General features: G+C 41.8%; 1 protein-coding gene across 3 annotated transcripts in view; it reads left to right on the top strand.

Moving 5' to 3' along the window:
- The window catches only part of PRIM2 (DNA primase subunit 2), a 294044-nt gene that overhangs the window by 269686 nt on the left and 4079 nt on the right, over window positions 1-20279 (top strand). For all 3 annotated transcript variants that reach the window (XM_067565537.1, XM_067565536.1, XM_067565538.1), the window contains one exon: window positions 7019-7087. In XM_067565537.1, the coding sequence (XP_067421638.1) occupies window positions 7019-7087 (69 nt within the window). The remainder of the gene's footprint in view (window positions 1-7018; window positions 7088-20279) is intronic.

The following is a 20279-nucleotide window of genomic DNA, read 5'->3' on the forward strand; positions in this document are numbered from 1 at the left end:
ATCCCTGGCTCTGAGGCATGAGTCCTCGGCCATGTATCACCTATTCCAGTACTGGTCTTTGTCATTCAGACATTGGTCATCGATGACGTGGTGCCGGTCACAGGGCCCCTAGTACCGATCTCCATCACCCCATTCCCTAATGCCACACCACTCTCTGCCGTCTCGCCACTCCTACCCCCCTCCCCAGTGGCATCACTCTCAGGAAGCACCATTCCCCGGTGCCTCATTGTAGCCAACAGGTGGAAGCGCTGTCTGCTCCACCATGGTCCCTGAGAGAAGAGCCATCCTCCTTGGAATCGGAAGGAGAATCCAGCCATCAATCCCAAAAGCACCAGCCATCATGTGCATAAGCTTTAGGTGTGGGTCACATGGTAGGAAGCTGGCCCCAGGGGTAATGGCCGGTCTAGTAGCCGTACTGGAATCTGTGGGGGATCCCCATGATGCCAGGACCCTATTCTTACCAGTTGTCACAGCCGCTTCTGAAAGGTGGTCCATGGTACCGACCAGCCTGGTGAGGGAATAGGATTCGGGTTCCAACACTAGCACCAAACCACAAGATCTAGCACTAGGGACAGCCCCTGAGGAAGAGGAGGAAATGCCATCCCCCTTCCCTGGTGATCCCATCATCCTCGTCATCCCTGGATAATGCGGTCACCGGCCCGACCCCTACAATCCCTCCGGATGACTTCCAGGCCCATCAGGAATGCCTCAGAAGGATCACCTCCAACTGGGTTTAGAGGTAGAGGAGCTCACAGACAGCCTCTTTGAAATTCTGGCAGCTGTGGCACTGGCCAAGGTCACATCACCAGTGCACAGAGGGGTGCTTAAGGTAGCCAAGGCCTTATGGCAGACCACGTCCTCCCTGCCACCAACATCTAAAAGGGCCAAAAAGAAATATTTTGTTCCTGCCAAGGGACATGAATATCTTTTCTCACACCCACCCCCGGGGTCCCGCCACAAATAAGAGGGACAGGCGAGCTCGACATCCAAAAATAAAGTTGTAAAGAAGCTGGACCTGTTTGGGAGAAAGATTTATTCCACAGCCAGTCTTCAGCTTAGGATCTCCAATCAGCAAGCATTGCTGGGGAGATATAACTACAACATGTGGGACTCAATGGCAAAATTCAAGGACTTGCTGTCACAAGAGACCAGACAGTAGTTCACATCCATCCTAAAGGAAGGCAAGACTGTAGCTAGAGCTTCCCAACAAACAGCGTTAGACGCAGCTAATTCAATGGACAAGTCGATGACCTCTGCGGTGTCTATGCACAGAAGTTCCTGGCTGCAATCATCGGGATTATCCTAGGAGGTGAGGCAGTCCATATAGGATCTCCCTTTTGAAGGCAATGCCCTTTTTTTGGAGCAGACTGATACCAGGCTCCAGGGCCTAAAAGATTCTAGGGCCACTTTACGCTCCCTGGGACTGTACATCCCGCCAGACTCCAGAAAGCAATTCTGCCCTCCGACGCAAAAGCCTAGATTCTCGGGCCTGCCTCGGTAAGTCTCCGATAAAAGAAAAGAGAGAGATAGAGGATTTAAACATCGCCACCCTACTCCAGCCTCCTCCACAACTCAACTGGCCCCTATGCACTACCCGAGTGGTCCGTGTCAATCATTTTGAGGGTGTGCCCAAGGACAGCATCCCAGTCTCCTTTCAGGATCCATGTCCCCGTTTATTTCTCAACCGTTTATCTTCATTCCTCCCTGCATGGGCCCAAGTTATATCGGACTGTAGGGTCCTCAACACCTTATTAAATGGTTACACCCTGCAGTTCTCTTCAGTTCTCCCCCCCACACACTCCCTCTCCCATCCCTGTTCAGGGACCCTTCTCACAAGCAACTTCTTGCCCAGGAGGTGGAAACTCTACTATGGATGGGGGCCGTGGAGGAAGTCCCTCAAGGCATCAGAGGAAAGGGTTTTTTATTCCTATTACTTTTTTATCCCAAAGGCCAAGGGAGCTCTCAGACCTATCCTGGAGCTGCAGCACCTCAATAGGTATTCCAAAACACTGAAGTTTCTCATGGTTTCCTTAGCTTCTATCATTCATTCATTGGATCTGAGGGATTGGTATGGCTCATCAGGGGCAGATCGCAAGCTTGGGTTAAATGCAGGCTCAGTTTGGTACAGGCCACCTGCCAATATCTGGGCCTGCTCGTGAACGAGCAGAAGTCAACTTTGTCCCCAGTCTAGTGGATAGAGTTTATAGGTGCAGTCCTCGACTCCACCCAGGTCAGGGCCTTCCTCCTGGAGCCCAGGTTCCTAGCTATGACAGACCTCATCACGCATGTTTGAACCCACCCTCTCACAACTGCCAGGCATGCCTCAAACTGCTGGGCCATATTGCAACCTGCACTCATGTTGCATTCACATCTGCGTTTCAGACCACTGCAGTCATGGCTAGAGTCAGTCTATGCCCCGGCAAATACAATTTGGATCATGTAGTCACAGTCCCACCACTCATCCTACCGTCCCTGACATAGTAGACAGCTCCTCAGTCGGCATTGGAAGGAATACTCTTCAAAGGACCATCACTTCTGGTAACACTGGTATCTGACACATCGGATTTGGGGTGGGGAGCCTACCTTAATGATATCAGCATACAAGGGTTCTGGGCACAGGAGGATTGCTTCCTCCAAATAAATGCCAGGGAACTCAAGGCAATACATCTGGTTTGTCAGGTGTTCCTTCTCTACCTGACAGGCAGAACAGTCCAAGTTCTAATGGACAACACCACCATGATATTTTACATCAACAAGCAGGGTGGAGCCCATTCGTCAGCCTTGTGCCAAGAAGCCCTCTGCTTGTGGGACTTTTGTGTGCAAAACAACATATTGTGGCCTCACATCTCCATGGTGCCAGGAATGTCCTGGTAGATCTCCTCAGCAGGTCCTTTTTGTCTCATCCCAAGTGGTCATTCCACTCAGAGGTTATCAGCATCATTTTCCAGAGGTGGGGGACTTCCCAAGTGGACCTTTTCGCATCCATACAGAACAGGAAGTGCCACTGGTTCTGCTCGATCTGCGGGCTTGCCAGAGACTCCGTGTCCAGTGCCTTCCTGCTCTCATTGGTGGGGGCATTGATGTACACCTTCCTGTTGGTTCATAAGGTCCTCTTGAAGATCAAACGGGACAGGACAAACATGATACTGATAGCTCTGGCGTGGCCAGATTAGAACTGGTTCGGCACGCTACTGCAGTTCTCAACAGTTGAATCTCCCATCTGGCCAGACCTACTCTCCCAGGACCACAGCCATCTGTTGCACGCGGACCTAGCATCCCTGCACCTGATGGCTTGGCTGCTTCATGGCTGAATACAGAGGAGCGGGCTTGTTCAACCCAAGTTCAGCAGGCCCTGATTGGCAGCAGAATACCTTTCACCAGAGCAACATACCCAGCCAAATGGATGAGGTTTTCCTGTTGGGCTTCAAGCTGAAATCTCTCCCCTAACTAAGCCTCGATTCAGTCCATATTGGACTACCTGTTACGTCTCAAGCATCAAGGCCTAGCTCTCTTGTCATGGAAAGTTCATCTGGCAGTTACTTCAGCCTTTCATCCTCTGATCTAAAGTAGCTCAGTCTCTTCTCATGTCATGATGATCAGGTTCCTAAAAGACCTGGAGAGGCTTTACCCTCAACTTAGGGACCCTATCCCTCCGTGGGACCTGAACCTAGTCTTATCAGGGCTCACTGGACCCTCATTCGAACCATTGACTTCCTGTTCCCTGCTGCTCCTCTCCCGGAAAATCTCCTTCCTGGTGGCGATCACCTCATCACAAAAGGTTTCTGAGATTAGGGTGCGCACCTGGAAGTCTCCATATATAATATTTTATAAGGGAAAGGTCCAACGGCAGTCCCACCCTGGCTTCTAGCCAAAGGCGGTGTCGTGTCGCAGTTCCACAGTAACCAGGACATATTTTTTCTGAAGCTACGTGGGTCCAGGGAAGAGCATAGGTTGCATACCCTGGATGTTAGATGGGTCTTGGCCTCTCACATCAAGAGGACTAAACCCTTCAATAGGTCGACGCAACTCTTTGTTGCGGTAGCAGATAGGATGAAAGGTCTGCCAGGCTCCTCCTTGAGAACCTCCTTGTGGATAACTGCCTGCATCAAGTTCTGTTACAAAGAAGCAAAGGTGCCTCCACCAGTGATTGTAACAGCTCAGTGTACCAGGGTGCAATGCCTCTTCAGCAGCCTTCCTGGTGCAGGTACCGATCCAGGATATCTGCAGAGCTGCTACCTGATCTTCAGTTTGTACCTTCACATCCCATTACGCTATAACCCAGCAGGCCCGAGACGATGCCAGCTTTGCAGAGCAGTACTGCAAATGGCACATCCATGAACTCCAAGCCCACCTCCAGGGATACTGTTTGTGAGTCACCTAACATGAAATCGACATGAGCAAGCATTCGAAGAAGAAATAACGGTTACTAACCTTCTGTAACTGTTGTTCTCTGAGATGTGTTGCGCATGTCCATTCCATGGCCCACTCCCCATCTCTGCCATTAGAGTTGACGGCAAGAAGGAACTGGGGGGTAACAGCACTGGCAACACCTCGTATACCACCACATGAGTGTGGGGCTCCAGAGGGTGCCAGAGGCAGCCCCAAAGATACCACTAAAGCAAAAAAATCTCCGGTAGCGTGTACATGGATGGACAGACACCTAACATGGAATGGACATGAGCAACATATCTCAAAGAACAACAATTACAGAAGGTTAGTATATTTATTTATTTATTTATTTTTTATTCCCTTAAGTTTCCAGGTCAGAATTTTTTGGATGTTGTTTTTTAATTTTAAAAAGGAGTTATAAACATGAATACAATGTGGTTGGTGTTAACATATTCCTCTTCCCACAAAAATCATTCTTCTGCATGATATTCTTTTACTTTCATTTTATAGAAATAGTAGGGAAAAATAAGATAAAATGTATTGGAACTGTTTTGGATAAGAGGGCCAAAAGAAATCTAATGAGATTCAACAAAGAAAAGTGCAGAGTCCTCCACTGAGGAAGGAAGAATCCCATGCACAGCTATAGACTGGGGACCGACGAGCTAGGCAGCAGTTCTGCAGAAAAGGACCTGGGGGTAACAGTGGATAAAAAGCTGGATATGAGTCAGCAGTGTGCCCTGGTTGCCAAGAAGGCTAATAGCATATCGGGCTGCATTAGGAGGAGCATTGCCAGCAGGTCACGGGAAGTGATTATTCCCCTCTATTCGGCATTGGTAAGGCCGCATTTGGAGTATTATGTCCAGATTTGGGCCCCCCACTACAAAAAGGATGTGGAGAAGTTGGAGAGAGTCCAGCGGAGGGCAACAAAAATGATTAGGGGGCTGGAGCACAGGACTTATGAGGAGATGCTGAGGGAACTGGGCTTGTTTAGTTTGCAAAAGAGAAGAATGAGGGGGGATTTGATAGCAGCCTTTAAGTACCTGAAAGGGGGTTCCAGGGAGGATGGAGCTAGGCTGTTCTCAGTGGTGACAGATGACAGAACAAGGAGCAACGGTCTCAAATTGCAGTGGGGGAGGTTTTGGTTGGACATTAGGAAAACGTTTTTCACTAGGAGGGTGGTGAAACACTGGAATGGGTTACCTAGGGAGGTGGTGGAATCTCCATCTTTAGAGGTTTTTAAGCTGAGGATTGACAAAGCCCTGGCTGGGATGATATAGCTGAGGTTAGTCCTGCTTTGAGCAGGGGGTTGGACTAGATGACCTCCTGAGGTCCCTTCCAACTCTAATATTCTATGATTCTATGAAGAGGTATGTTTCTTCTTTGTTTTCACTTTTTATTTATTTATTTATAATCTATTTTCTACAAGACAACTTCAGAAAGTGGACAGGTCAGATACATAGACAGCCCCTGATTGCGGGACTTATTGGGTAGCTGGCTATGGCTTTGGCCTTTTTACACAGGATTTAACAGAAGTGACAAGAAGCTTAGAAATTTAATCAGCTGAGTTGTAACAGAGAACCAGTGCAGTTACGCACTTTCTTGGCAGTGTGTAGTGATTTGATCTATTCTGCAAATGTAATGTATTTGTACATTGGTCAATAATTATAACACAACATCCAAAAATGAGTGCAGCAGGGATTTAAACATGAGCTTACTGCAGAAAGAAAGGTTAGCCATTGAAAAAAGGGCTAGAAATTAACATTTTTCAAGAATTATTTTCCCTGTACTGAGGTTATTTCTTCATTCCAGCAACTTTCTCTGTTTGATAAACAAAGAAAGTATACATTTTGATTATTTAAGGGAGGAAGATGATTATGCAACTTTAAACATTTCAAGTGATATTTTGCTGATAAGAATAGGAGTTTATGCAGCAGAGAAGAGATTACATGAGGTAGAACTGGGAAGCGAATTGTATTTACAAAAGATAGGATGATGTTCCTCAGAGGTGTTCAAAACAGACTTTTTCACTTGCAAATTCTTCTGTGCTTTACTAGAAATAACTTCATTTCAAAAAAGGAAATCTGATTGTCAGTAAAAGCCTTTCCCTCTTACAAATACTTTTCTTTAAGGGGTTTGCATTAAAATTTCTTGATGGCAGCACATCGGTATTTTATGTTGCATCTATAAGAAGTGATAATGTGGAAAATAAAAATATAAACATTCTACTTGATTGCTACATGCTTCAACCACTTGAATCACTAGATCTATGTCTGCAATTATATAAGAGATGTTTCAATATGATATTCTGTCAGTAACTGTTAGAAATATAATACCAGGATATATTTTCCTGCACTTAAAAAGGTATTGAAATCACCAGAACATCTCTTTCTATTTGTAGTTGTTTTGTTTTTAATGCAACCAAAATGTATTTAAGCAACCAGGGTAGGATGGAACAGAGCCAGAGTTATTACAGGACATGGGTGACCGGGGTGTCATGTGCAATGTACTTTTTTGCATTATATGCCTGTCTGTTGTGAGGTATCTTATAAAGGTCAATGATAAAAGATCAACTTAGTATTCTTCAGTTCCGAATGAATGCTATTTCTAATTGCACTCCTTTTTTCTACAGATTTTGGAGTTAGTGAAAGGTATGCATTACCAGCTGGCCTGTCAGAAATACTTCCAGTTGACACATGATGTAAGTACATATTTAATTTTTATCGTACAATAAGAAGGGTACTTTTGTCTGTAGAAAGGGCCCTGGAAGTCATGCATGAAACTCCAGAGGCTCTCTGCAGTTATCACATCCATCATTGGTTGTCATATCTTGTTAATTTTTATGAGTTAATTAACATAAGCCTTGGTGCTATGTATTTTAGCATGATTTTTTGCATAAAATATTTTATACTCATACATATCACTTTTGTAATATAGATATATAAAAATACAAAAGGGCAATAAGATGTATCAAAACAATATGATAGCTTCTGAAAAGTCACCACTTTTGTACATTATCTATTTCACAAACACCAAAGTTGTCTATTCTCTTTTTTTAAAAGAAAGAAGCCTAATGGAATTTGTAGTGGATGCAACTAAAACAGTAACCACCAGTGAAAACTCTTTTAAACTTTTTTGGAACGTATTGGTATCATTAATTTATGGTGACTAATCATTTGAATACTTCCTACCTAATTTTCTTTCTGAGCTTGATTGCTTTTTAATTTTTAATTTTTTTTTTTTGGTGGTAATAATATGGTTAGTTTTTTACTTAAGACAAATTGAAAACATTCTGTATGAGAGTGTTTTCTCTTTGCTTAGTTCATCTCCTATAATTTTTCTATAGTAATTATTGAATTGTATTATATAATAAATAATATGAAAAATATATTTTAAAAACTATGAAAGCCCTCTATCTTATGTGCTTTTATGGCACCAATCACTGTAGTATATCTTAGCACCTCATAGATTAATGTCTTTGCATTATGAAGTAGGGTCAGACTATTTTCCATTTTACAGAAAGGCTAAGCTGCAAAACAAAGCCTTGATGCCAGGTCTCACAAATCCTACGATAGTGCCCTGCCACCTGGCCCACCCTGCCTCTCTAAGACAAAGATACCATTCAAATACTAAGAATATTTTATCAATTAAAAGCAGTTGTGTGAGTCTTAGTGGTAGTTGATGTGGTACTGTTGTGCACATTGTGATGATGCTGGGATAATTGCACTGGTGACCTGAGTTATATGCGTATTTATCAGGAGATAACACAACAATGGTTTATGGTCACTTAAGTCAGCGCTGTTACTTACCACGCGATAACCTAAAAGAAGAAAATATATGGGTACTCATTTTCTTTGAAGCTATCATGTGGTAATGTGATAAAGAAATTAATGAGTGGATTGAAAGCAGAGGGGACTAATACTAATTATAGTAATTAGGATAAAGATCCTTTCAGTTCTAGGTCAGTGGTTCAAACTGAGTCTGCATCAGGTGCAACTGAAAATCAGTACAGTCTGAAGGTTGTTCATTTGCCTATACAGAATGAATTTGTTAATCACAGTTCAGTTTCTAGTTCTTAGGTATTCACTGCATTAAAAAAATCATTTTACAGGAAAACCCTGATTATTTGAGATTTTGGGTACGTCCAACATTTGAATAAATCATTGACTCCAAAATATGTATAGAAATAAATTTTATTTATCCAAAATATGCATATCTAAATGTTTTAAATGTCCCTGACAATCTCAGTAGAGAATCCAATGATTCATTAGCTGGGGAGTGAAATTTTCATAAGTGCCTAAGTGATTTAGGGGCCTAAGTCCCATTGAAAGTCTTGAGCTTCTAAATCACTTAAAGCACTGTTGAAAATTTTACCCATGGCTACTGAAGTCTGTCTTCTAGAAGTGATCCTTCCAAGGCAAGGTTATATGAGGCAGCTTATATTATCATAGTGCTGTACATGTTCAGGGGATAAATAGAAGACCTCAATTTCCAGGGTGGTTAAACTGGTGCATTTTATGAGCAATAATTCACTTACATTTGAAAAAATGAGAGAAGAGTGTAAACAAAATCAGTTAAGATGGGGGGCCTTCTTGATAGTGCTCTGAACCAGGGTGTTTAGGGGGGTTGTGTTTGTTTCCCTGGTTCCCTGCTACCTGGACTGATGTGCTGGGAATGCTGTGTAAGAGTATGTAATCAGTGACACAGCAAAATGTATGTATAGTGTTGGTAATATGAGTCTTTGAATAGTGGCTAAAAGCTTAGGAAAACAAGAGAAGAGGACTCTCAGTGTCAACAAGCATGCTGTGGATTGAAAAATATATAAACTAGTTATAATTTATGATTATAACAAGGAATTATTAAAGGATTTGAAAATATGCCTTATAGTGATAGACTGAAGAAGTTCAATCTACTTAGTTTAACAATGAGAAGGTTAAGTCTTGATAAGTCTATAAGCACCTACATGGGGAACAAATATTTGATAATAGGCTCTTTAATCTAGCAGACAAGGATATAACCAGATCCAGTGGCTGGAAGTTGAAGCTGGACAAATTCAAACTGGAAATAAGGTGTTTAATAGTGAGGGTATTTAATCTTTGAATCAATTATGTTTGATTTGTTCACTGACCATTTTAAAATCAAGATTGGGTTTTTTTCTAAAAGATATGCTGCAGTTCAAACAGGACGTATTTTGGGGAATGTCTATTGCCTGCATTATGCAGAAGGTCGGATTAGGTGATCACAGTAATCCCTTCTGGCTTTAGAATCTATGAATTTAAGAAACTTGAGAAAATACCACATGCCATTCCTTTGTGAAAGTGGTATGTCCTACCCTGGAGTTTTTATTCTGAAATACCGTCATATCTGTAATGGTGAGTTAAGTCTATTCTCTGTCCCCTGCATGTCAGTCAATCTTCATGGGGAGGTGTTCTCCATTCCCATGGCAACAGGAAGCAAACCAGATCGTTGCTCTGATCTTGGAGTTAGGATTGCTCCTCATAAAGAACTCTCCAGAAATCTTTGCTTCCAAATGGCACACATGGCAGACTCCAGGGGTCTCTTTGTAACAGAGCTTTCACATGGTTTGTAAAAGATTTGTAGCTAATTATCAATAAGTTTCTTCAGGGCTTCAAGGCCTTTCTCCTTAAAACTGATGATCACATACATATATATGCTTTCTGAGGAAGGCTTAAAGGACAGCACCTCTCCTAACTTCCTCCTGCAAAAATGACAGACACAGAAAACCAGCTCCCAGGTGGTACGTTCGTGAAGTCCACACAGTTGAACAGATAACAATTAAATGGAGCTCCCAGCTTTTATGTGGGTGAGAGCCACACTGAGAAGGTTGAGCAGGATGCTCTTTTCACTGAGACCAGAATCAGTGCTTGGAGTCAGACAAGGTAAGTTTTTCAAAGCCTCCTCTTCTCTATCCAAGGCTTGGGACCCCTTTTCCCACAGCTCACACAGTGAGCAGAAAATTTCATTGGAGCCTTCTGAATCTCAGAGGAAGAAGTTCGGTTTCAGCCAGCATATAGGCAAAGCTGATGCCAAGGTGGTTGAGAGTGCTGCAAAACATCCTCCTTTCCCACAAGCTGTTTCACCTACAGGACCTCAGTTGCCCTGAAAAATGCCAGCCCTTGTGACCTTTCTGATACCAGTGATCCAGCTCACTCCTCATTCTGTTCAGTCAGTGCCCACTCAACCTGGATCCAATAGCAGGGAGCATGGGTAAAGTGATTCAGATCACCTTTTCTGTGAGATGGACCTACCTTTCTTTCCCTCCCAGCCTTCTGGGGTCCCACAGGAGGTCATAAAGTGGCTATAATTTTCCTTAGGGAGATGTTCAGAATGCATGCCAGTAGGCTGTCCTTTCAGTCTCCCTGATAAAGTGCTTTCTCCCTCACAGGATCCCACTCCTCTTCTTTCAGGGGTTTGGCCCAGGGTATAATGAAAGATATTGCTCACAATCAGCTGCACAAAGCACAAAGATTTAAAATTTCTTTCTCCCCTCTAGATCTTCTGCTGAGAAGGAGAAATTTCTAAAGTTGTGGCTTTGAGTGAGATACTTCAGACTCTCAACTAAGCTTTCCAGAATTATTAACAAATGGGGTATAAAGTTCCAGAGGGGTAGCCATGTTAGTCTGTATACAGCAAAAACAACGAGAGTCCTGTAGCACTTTAAAGACTAACAAATTTAATTTCTGCAGGCATAAGCTTTCGTGGGCTGTAACCCACTTTGTCAGATGTAAGGAATAGAAATCACATAGGAGTTATTTACCTTTTTAGAAAATGAAACACACACAAAATTGCACCCTGGAAAGTTGAAGAAAAGTAATTTTTCCCTAATTTGAAGGTGTAATTAAGGTGGAGTGGAAATTCCTTTTTAAGACCTACATGTACCTAAGGACTAAGTCTTCATTAATGTGGCTAACGTTAAATATGTTGCAGTCTCCTTAGTAAAGGGCAGCTGAGGGAGTATTCCCTCAAATACAGGAGAATAACATCATCACTCAGGCTAAACTGATGCCCTGAGGCTGCAGTCTCTTATTATGCAGATCTGTGCTCAACTTGAAGGCCCTTGTCAATGTGGAAAACAACAAATAAACAAGCAAATAAAAACATACATAATATCTACTTAAACTGGAAGTGTTTTCAGATCTGATGTTTCACTTGAATCTGATTTGCTATACATTCAAAAATTCCAAAGCCTGGTACTAGGGGCAATTATGGCTCCAGTTGAAGATACTGGAATTGCTGGCTAACATCTGATGTTGTTCTCTCTTTGGAGAGTATAGAGACACAGCAGTTACTGAAGCTTTAGTTAAGGGAATAAGTCCCTTCTTCCTTCTAGTGAAGCATCTTCAGTGTTCCTGTTTAAGCCACTGCTCTTCCAGAGTAGAAATTACATTTTTAGAGGAGACCATTGCTGCAGGTCCTGAGAATTGGATGATCAAGTTCTCTGGAAAACAATTCAGCTCCAAAAGCTTTTTTTATCTTTGGGTTTCCCAAGTTTTCTGTGGCGTGTGTTATGCAGGAGGCCAAACTAGATGATCAGAGTGGTCCCTCCTGACCTTAGAATGAGTGACCTTAGTCCCTCCTCTCAGCTTCGCAGCTGATGGGTTAGAAAGCATGCGTATATATTGGGAATCTGAGAGGAGGTTCCAATTCCAGTTAAATCAGATCTGAGAACCAAAGATCGAAGGGGTCAATGAGAAGGTGGCTACAATCACTGTAGCATGGTTCCTTCCCAATCTTTATTCTCAGTGGCTGAGGGCAGAAAGGCAGAAAGGAAGTCTTTTAGATGACTACTCAGAGAAGGAGACCACAGTTGCACTTTTGAGTGTGTCTTCCTTGTATTGTTTCTCTTTAGTTTTCCAGCTGATCTTGGATGCACATAGGTTCAGCAACAGGCTTGCAATCTGGCCTGCATTGCACTGAAAGGCTAGCTACTCTCATCTGCATTCCTTTGATTGTAAGCATACATTGCTGAGCCAGCCAAACCTGACTTTTATTCTTGGTATAGAACCTTGAGGAACCAAGCAAAAGCTTTTGCCTAAGACATGAACGTGGCAACTTCTCTAAGCAGTGCTGAAGATTTTTTGGCATCTTGGAGGAAATTCACAAATGATAGCTTTGTATTACTTGAGGTTTAGATATTGGTATTACAAGAGATACACATCAGTTGGCCAAATAGACATTGCTAATGCAAATCTCCAGTCGAAGGTGTGTGTGGTGTATGCACACCTGAAGTGGGGCACCCGTAGGAGGGGCACATCTCGAAGAACTTGTTACAACACAAGATGAGCAATGTCTCTTTCTGAAGAGTTCTTCCTAAGAGGTGGTCCTAATCCAGAGTAAAGATCTGGTCTGCCCCTAGTATCATGCAGATGAGGAATACCTGTGACACTTCCTGAGGGTACCCAGGGTTGTGAGGCATCTTGCAACTTCCTGCTGTTAACATAAAGAAGCATTGTCTCTGCCTTCCTGGAGTCAGCTCTCTGGTGTCACCAGCCACAGGTAATATAAGCCCTCCCCTCTCAGCCTATCCAGGCTCTGCTGTCCCTATGCAGGTAAGCAAACAGACATGCTCCAACCCCCGAGCACTCTGGAATATCCTGTGTCCTGTTCCACTGGACACTTCCCACAGTCAGAGTCTTTCCCTGCTGCCTCCTGACTGCCAGAGCCTTTCACAGCCTCACGTAGCTACACACTACAGTGAGTGTGGACACAGGCTGCCTTTCGCTGCAACGTGTAGCTACATGCACACTAGATGCAACCTCAGTTGTGGACAAGACCTAAGGTTTGTTTATAGTGAAAACAAGTAAAAGTTTGTTTAACAAAGAACAGGGATTTGAGAAGAACAAATGGTTATATATAAAATGAAATCATAACATGCTTCTAGAGCCTGAATTTAACTACCAAGACGTTCTCCTGTCTCATAAAATTTAGCTCACACAAAGTTTTTCTCCCAACATTATATAGCCAGACTGGATGTGATCCTCCATTCTTAAGACAAGCCAACTGGCAGCTTGTCCCCTAGGTAAAGGATACCTGCATGTGTCTTTATACCCCCAGATGTAGTTCCAACCATCCATTGGATTCACTTGTAAATAAATACCCTGCACTGCTTTTTTCCTCTATAGAATCTCACCTGGAGACTTTGCAGTCACTTGATTAGCATTTTGCTCAGACTGTAAATTGGCATATATTGTGAAGTATACAATACGCAATTTACATGTAGTCAGACGGGTAGAAAAGCATCTCCTGCCTGAAATAAACTTGTTTATCATCTTCTGGTGACCAGCCCCAACTCACAGAACTTAAGAGCAAAGCTTTTAGTATATACACACAACTCCTTATATATTATCCGTACATACATTGCAATAGTTATAATGATCAGTGTGACACAAAAGCTTTCAGTAAGGACCTTACGTGACACTCTTTGATGAACTTTTATGTAGAGACCAGACTCAGGGAATCCCTGTAATCCTATGCATCCGTGTGTGCTATCTGCCAGTGGGCATCAAGAAGTCCCTTGGTCATATTGCCCCACTGTAAAGCCTGACTGACGTGAATGGTTCTCAAATGATATACCACAGGGAAGATAGAATTTATGCTGTTTCTTTACCTATCTTATAATATGCTTCTTCACTTGTCTTATTATTCCACGTATGATGTCACCAAATTTACTGCTGTTCTAGTCATCAGCATCAGGAAAGAAAACTGTGATTTCTAAGGTTACATGAGTTTAGTAATTTAATCTACTGGGATATGAAGCCCGTGTGGGTGGCTTACATTTTTGGTTAATTAGATAATTCTGTTTTGTAAAATTAATGGTTTAAATTTTGACTGCACTGAAAGATTGGCTTAATGACTTCTGAATGGACTGTTCAGTAAGTTGCTAATTTGAAACATCTTTTCTTCTTTAATGTCCTATAAAAAGGGTTTAAATTACTTAATTCTATAAACTTCCAAACACTGCTAGACAATAATAATACTTCGTAATCCTGTAGTGGTATAATTTTTAACAGTGTGTTAGGGTTTGATTTAGATTATCTGACATCTCATTGATCAATAACTAGGGCCCTACCAAATTCACGCTGTGAAAAACGCATCACGGATCATGAAATCAGATCTCCTCTGTGAAATCTAGCTATTCTAGAGTATGGGGATGGACAGGCCTGGGAGTCCCCCATCTGAGGGCTCCTAACGTGCACCAGGCTCCAGCTGCTAGTCCTGCTGGGGCTGGGGAGGGATGGGACTTCCTCTTCCCCTGCACGCACACTCTCGGGGGGAGATCAGAGCCACCTCTGTGTACCTCCCTCAGTTGCAAGAAACTCCATGGCTGCACTGTCATCAGACACGTGTTTATCATCTTTTGTATGTAGGGTGTTACCAACTGTTCATGTAGCACAGCTGCGGAGCTTCCTGCAGCTGGGGGAGGTTCCTGGAGGTGAGTCTGACGTACCCCCCGAGAGCAGCCGCTCAGGGGAAGAAGTAGTCCTGTCCCTTCACAGTCCCCCATTTCCCCCTGGGACTAACAGCTAGGAGCCCTGCAACTGGGGCACTCCCAACAACACAGGGGAGATCAAACCCACCTCCAGGAACTCCCCGGCTGCAGGAAGGTCTGCAGCTGCTGTCTTCAGAGCCAAGCTCTGTAGGCAGCACAGAAGTGAGTGTGGCAATCCCGCAATCCACCTACAACAGTTTGGCAATCCCCACAACACTATTCTGGGTCGGGATCCCCACGGTTACAACACTGTGAAATTTCAGGTGTAAACATCTGAAACTATGAAATTGACTATTTTTAAAATCCTCTGACAGTGAAATTGACCAAAATGGACCATGAATTTGGTATCAATTAACAAACATTGATTTAGCTTGGTTATCAAAGATAAGACAGCAGAGAAAGGTAAAGGATAATACATCGCCAATCTGGAGAACAGGCTTGCAGTGTCCCTGTATTCCAACTTTCTCTGTCTAAAAGCTAAGTTTTTATACCCTGCTTGTTTACAATATTTTACTTGCCCGTTACATTTTGTGGTCGATTAATATATGGTTGAATAATGTAAGTGTGTAATGTCACATTGATGGTAACATTTTCCTGTACACTTGAAGATGATTCATGTCCTCCATACGTTTCCATTCTGTATGCAATACAAAGCTCACATATGAGTAATTTTCCATTATTTCTCATATCTATTTAAAGTTTCATGAGGGGGGGGGGTCTGGTTCAAGTTTACTGCCTAACTCAGTTCCACCAATTATGTTTGTTTACGATGTATCTACCTACTTTCTTGTGGTTTCAGTTACAGTTTCATAACTTGTTCAAGTGGCAGAACCAATCATATTTTATCTAACAAGCACATTTCTTATTGACGTATGTGGTTAAAAATTACCTTATGCAGATGTAAAAATAGTTAATGAAAGTGGGTTATGTCCTACTTTCTTCCATTTCTTTCAGGGTATGTTCTACATAATTCAGTGTACTCAAAGGCAAGTATACCTTTTAGTTTTCCTTGGCATACTGGTGAGGGATGCTGGGAGCTCTAGGCCTGTATGATCATAAGTGTTTCTCAGGCTGCATATATGAGCGTAAATAACACGTTGGTGACATTGAGTCATTTCTGAATTGTTATAAAGTAATATTTTCTGTGACTTTATTCTTATCCTTTCTAAGTTGCATATCATTAGCTGCCCTGAAGACAGTAATGCCACTGAAACTTCAAACATCTGCCGCTATTATAGAAAAAAAAAAATTCCACTTCGCTATTCTTTTGATAACTCTTACCGTTTGCGCTAGCTGGATTTGAGATATTTTCTGTATTTGATGGCTTTTTTAAAAGAGACCCCTGGCTCTATCTTAGTGTGTGTACCTATGATATAAAAAGTTTAAAGGGGAGGTAATTGTTTAAATGGATGAACTGGCTGTCTGTCACCATAGGTCTCTTAAATTGTTTTGTGGCCTGTGACAAATTAGCATATGCCTACATATGTCTATACCAGTCTGTAGCTTTTATTCTGTTTTGTGAATGCTGTCTTGATTGTAATGGACTAGAATATCCAGGAGGTGTTAGAAGAGACTCTCTGTATCCACTAGGAAAGAAGGCTACCAAAAATGAGCAATGGAGAGTAATTAACCTCGTTATCTTCCATTCAGTTGGAAGGACCTTAGAACAATGAGGTGGCTGCTACATGGGGGAAACAGCTTTCCTAGTCTGGACTTAAGATGGACTATAATCAAGCAAAGAATCACCTGACAAGGGACCCGAAGCTGCTTAGGAAGTCATCTGACAGAGAGGGCTGGAATTTTATAAAAATAGGACAAGTTCTGCTCTTAGCAGGGACTCTCACTGACCAGAGCAAAAAGGTAAGACTAGGTGGGTGCTGAGACCCCGAGAGGACTGACCAAAACCCAATGGGCTCTCAGAGTGACGAGGACACTGAAGGAAGGGTTTTACATGCAGGCTTTTTGTAATTTTTGCGTAGATCTTATGTGTTTGCTTTAGACATTCTTGTGTTACTTGCTTTAACTTTCACAAAGTCCACAAAGAGTGTAAACGTAATCCAGATGGTTCATAGCCTTGAACTCTGAGGAGTGTGCACTAACTTCAGATCCTAGGCAGTTGGAGCAGAGACCCATATCTCAGGAAGGGGTGTTAAACAGGGAGTCTGCAACCAGAGACAGTGCCTGAATGTGCCCAGACCAGGTCAGATGAAGAACATGTGGAGATCCAGGGGTTGGATCCAAACATAGCAGCATGGTGAGCATCCAGCACATGGTCACTAGGTGTTTCTCTTGTATCTGTTGGATAGTATTTCTGAAAACAATCTGAGCACCCTGTGAGAGAGGATTCCTTAGTCCATGTCCTTTTCACTGAGAATCTTAAACTGGGTGTGCTCCAGCCACTCCTCCATCAGTCTGTTAAAGGGTGAAAGTTGATCCACTTCTTCAAGATAGTCTGGATAGAATTCTCAAACTACTAACACCTAGACTATCGTAGACTATAGTACTATAGTAAAACAATAGTAAGAATAGAGAGAGAAAATCAAACTAAAGCAAAACAAGCAGTTTGCATGATGTATCTAGTATTCCTCATTATACCTGAGTTGACCCAATCCTCAGCTCCCCCATTTTTTCCTGTTTTTCTTTCTGGGCAGACTGTCAAAGAGTAAGAGTTGGTGAATAGACCTACGGGTGTCAGGTTTCTTGTGATATCTTTATGTCCCTGATAAGGTCCTTAGTTACACCATTCAAATTACTTTTGACTTTCCTCATCTGTGACCTCATCCATAAAGGTATTTTCTACAAATGCACTCAGTATTTTCAACTCCAAACATTAAAAACAAAATAAAATATGGATCGGGCCCCAACTCAGAAGATTGTCTTAAAAATCATCAAATGTTTTAAAAATAATCAATTATGTGTTCTTCTTTTTATTTCACTTCCAGTTGTTGAGCTTTTGGGGTACACTTGGGGCATGTTTCAAACACTTCTCAGCAGTTTTGAGGGCTAGAAACTTACCTATTAAATGAAAGCTGAAATTATCACATAAATCACCAGAATCTGGGAGCTAGAGTTTTAAGATAGCCAGTGGTTATAGCAAGACTCGTCGTAAATCATGAGAGTTGGCAACACTAGCTCAGGCCATAAGAAATAATGAAATCTCCAGTGTATGTATCCAAAATCTATTCATGATTGTATTCTCTTCCTTGGATAAATGGTTTGTAGTTCCTGTTTCTTTCCTATGTCACTTTACAGCATAAGAGTCTGAAGGTGTAAACCCCAATACTTGTCTCTCGGCCCCAATTTAAATAATATATATATTCCCTCTCCAAAGCTCTGTACTCTTTTTTCTAGCCTAAGGACCATGCCATTGCAGCTTATTGTTTGCGGAAGTCCAGCTTGCTATTTGTCTCTAACGAGAGAGTTTATATTTTCTTATAATTTCTTCTTAATTTTAATTCTACTGTGTAGCAAACACATTGGAAAAAATATTGCCAAAGGCCCTAAAACAAGGAAAAGTGCTATTTAGGCAAATAAGAGTCAAGTTTTATGCTCCTAGACAACAGGGGAAGCTGTAGTTGGTCTGAGACATCAGGCACAGGAGAACCAAGCCTATTAAGGGAAGGGTAAAAGAGAGACTGAATAGGATTGGAGCAAAGAGAACTGAGCTGCCTCAGAATAAGACAATAAGAAGGGCTTTAATAGAACAGAGTTCAGCTGCCACAGCAAGGGTATGGGAATAGGCCCTGTTCAATGTTAGCCACAAAAGTAATGAATGGATACCAGACAGAAGTGAACATTTCTAGTCATTAGAGGCAAAACTATACAAACATCAGATATATGCATCCAAAAAAAGGGGTTCATAATATTTATTAATAGGGCTATCATCTGTAGGGGTCTTACATTTTGTCTCCCTTCATATGTCTTCCTGTCCCACCCTTTGTCCCCTGCCTGCAGCCTCCCTCCCTCTCTGCAGCTATATGCCTTCCAGCCCCACACTGCAGCTCTCTGCTCTCATACACACACACACACACACCCCTCTGTGTGGCTCCCTCCCTATTTCTCCTCTTTCCTCCTCCCACATCCTATAGCTCCTGCCTTCCCCCACCTCTACTCCTCCTCACCCTCTGACTCCTGCGAATACTCCCCTTTCTCATTTCTCAGCTCTCTTCCTTTCAGTCAGGTCACTTCCTCATTTTCCTCCACAGCGCCTTGGTACCAGCAGTGGAAATATCGAGAGCACAGATGAGTCAGTCGTCCTGCTCTCAGTTTCTGTGACCAATGCTACAGTGGCTCCAGCAACAAGGAGGACAAATTTCCTGGAAAGTCTTTCTCAGCACCTATAGCCTAGGGAAGAAATATTCTTCATATAATTTAGCTGCCAGACTCTAAAAAGCCTCTATTGAGCATGCTAACAATTTTTCAGAGGCTTGTAACTTGGCTAAATTTGAGCAAATTATTTGGATACTAAGATTTTTACTTGAATTTGAAATAAATCATTTCATATTCTCACTTACTACTTTAGACTGTTGTTAGCTGTGGCTTTTGATTTATATTAAAGTAAGTCCAATTGAGAGTCTGAAAATGAGAAACCATGGCAAAGTAGCCCAAAATAGAAAAAGCAGAATGCAGAGAAATGCCTTTACACTAACACCATAACAATAATATTTCATTTTAATTTATTTGAGAGACCGAGACAACTCCAAAATTGGGAAAAGCGTATTTCCTTACCTGACAAAGAATTTAGAGGTCTTAGCTGCATATGGACAAATAGTAATAATGTTAAAGAAATAACACACTGATATCAGCTATTAATTATTGATAGATTATAGGCAGTCTGTCACAGTAACAAGTGTATAAAATGATTGTTGCTTTGAAATTAGATTGCATACCAAAATTCAAGAGCAGTCTAAATAAACATATTTTAAGGCCCCAATTTTAAGCATGTAGATACATAATAAAATGGCTAATTCATTTTTAATTAATTTAATTTAATTATTGTGAATGCCTATATAATTTGCACAAGTGATGCTTCTTCAGCAATTGGTACAACATCAGTTTCTTTCTAAATTAGTGTGTCTTTTTTTTTTAAAGTTATTCTTTAGTACCAGTAAATATTCTTGCCTGATTTTTTAAAACCAAATTATGAAAAAATCTAAATAAAATCTTTGTGACTATATCTGTTTGTGAACTTTGTAATACAGAATGTTTTAGATCTCTATAGTTAAGAGTACATTATGTTAAAAATGTAAGGAAAAGTGTCTTATAATTATAGAGACTTTGTCAACTTTGTTATAATTTGCCAAATATTGATGTTTTAACATTATTACATTTCTAATTTTATTTAACCACCTGTTGTTCCCTACTTTATTTGGAAAATGAATGC

Source organism: Emydura macquarii, unplaced genomic scaffold (genome assembly GCF_026122565.2).
Source record: "Emydura macquarii macquarii isolate MOO-44397 ecotype Brisbane River unplaced genomic scaffold, CSIRO-AGI_Emac_v2 contig_2680, whole genome shotgun sequence".
Lineage (NCBI taxonomy): Eukaryota > Metazoa > Chordata > Testudines > Chelidae > Emydura > Emydura macquarii.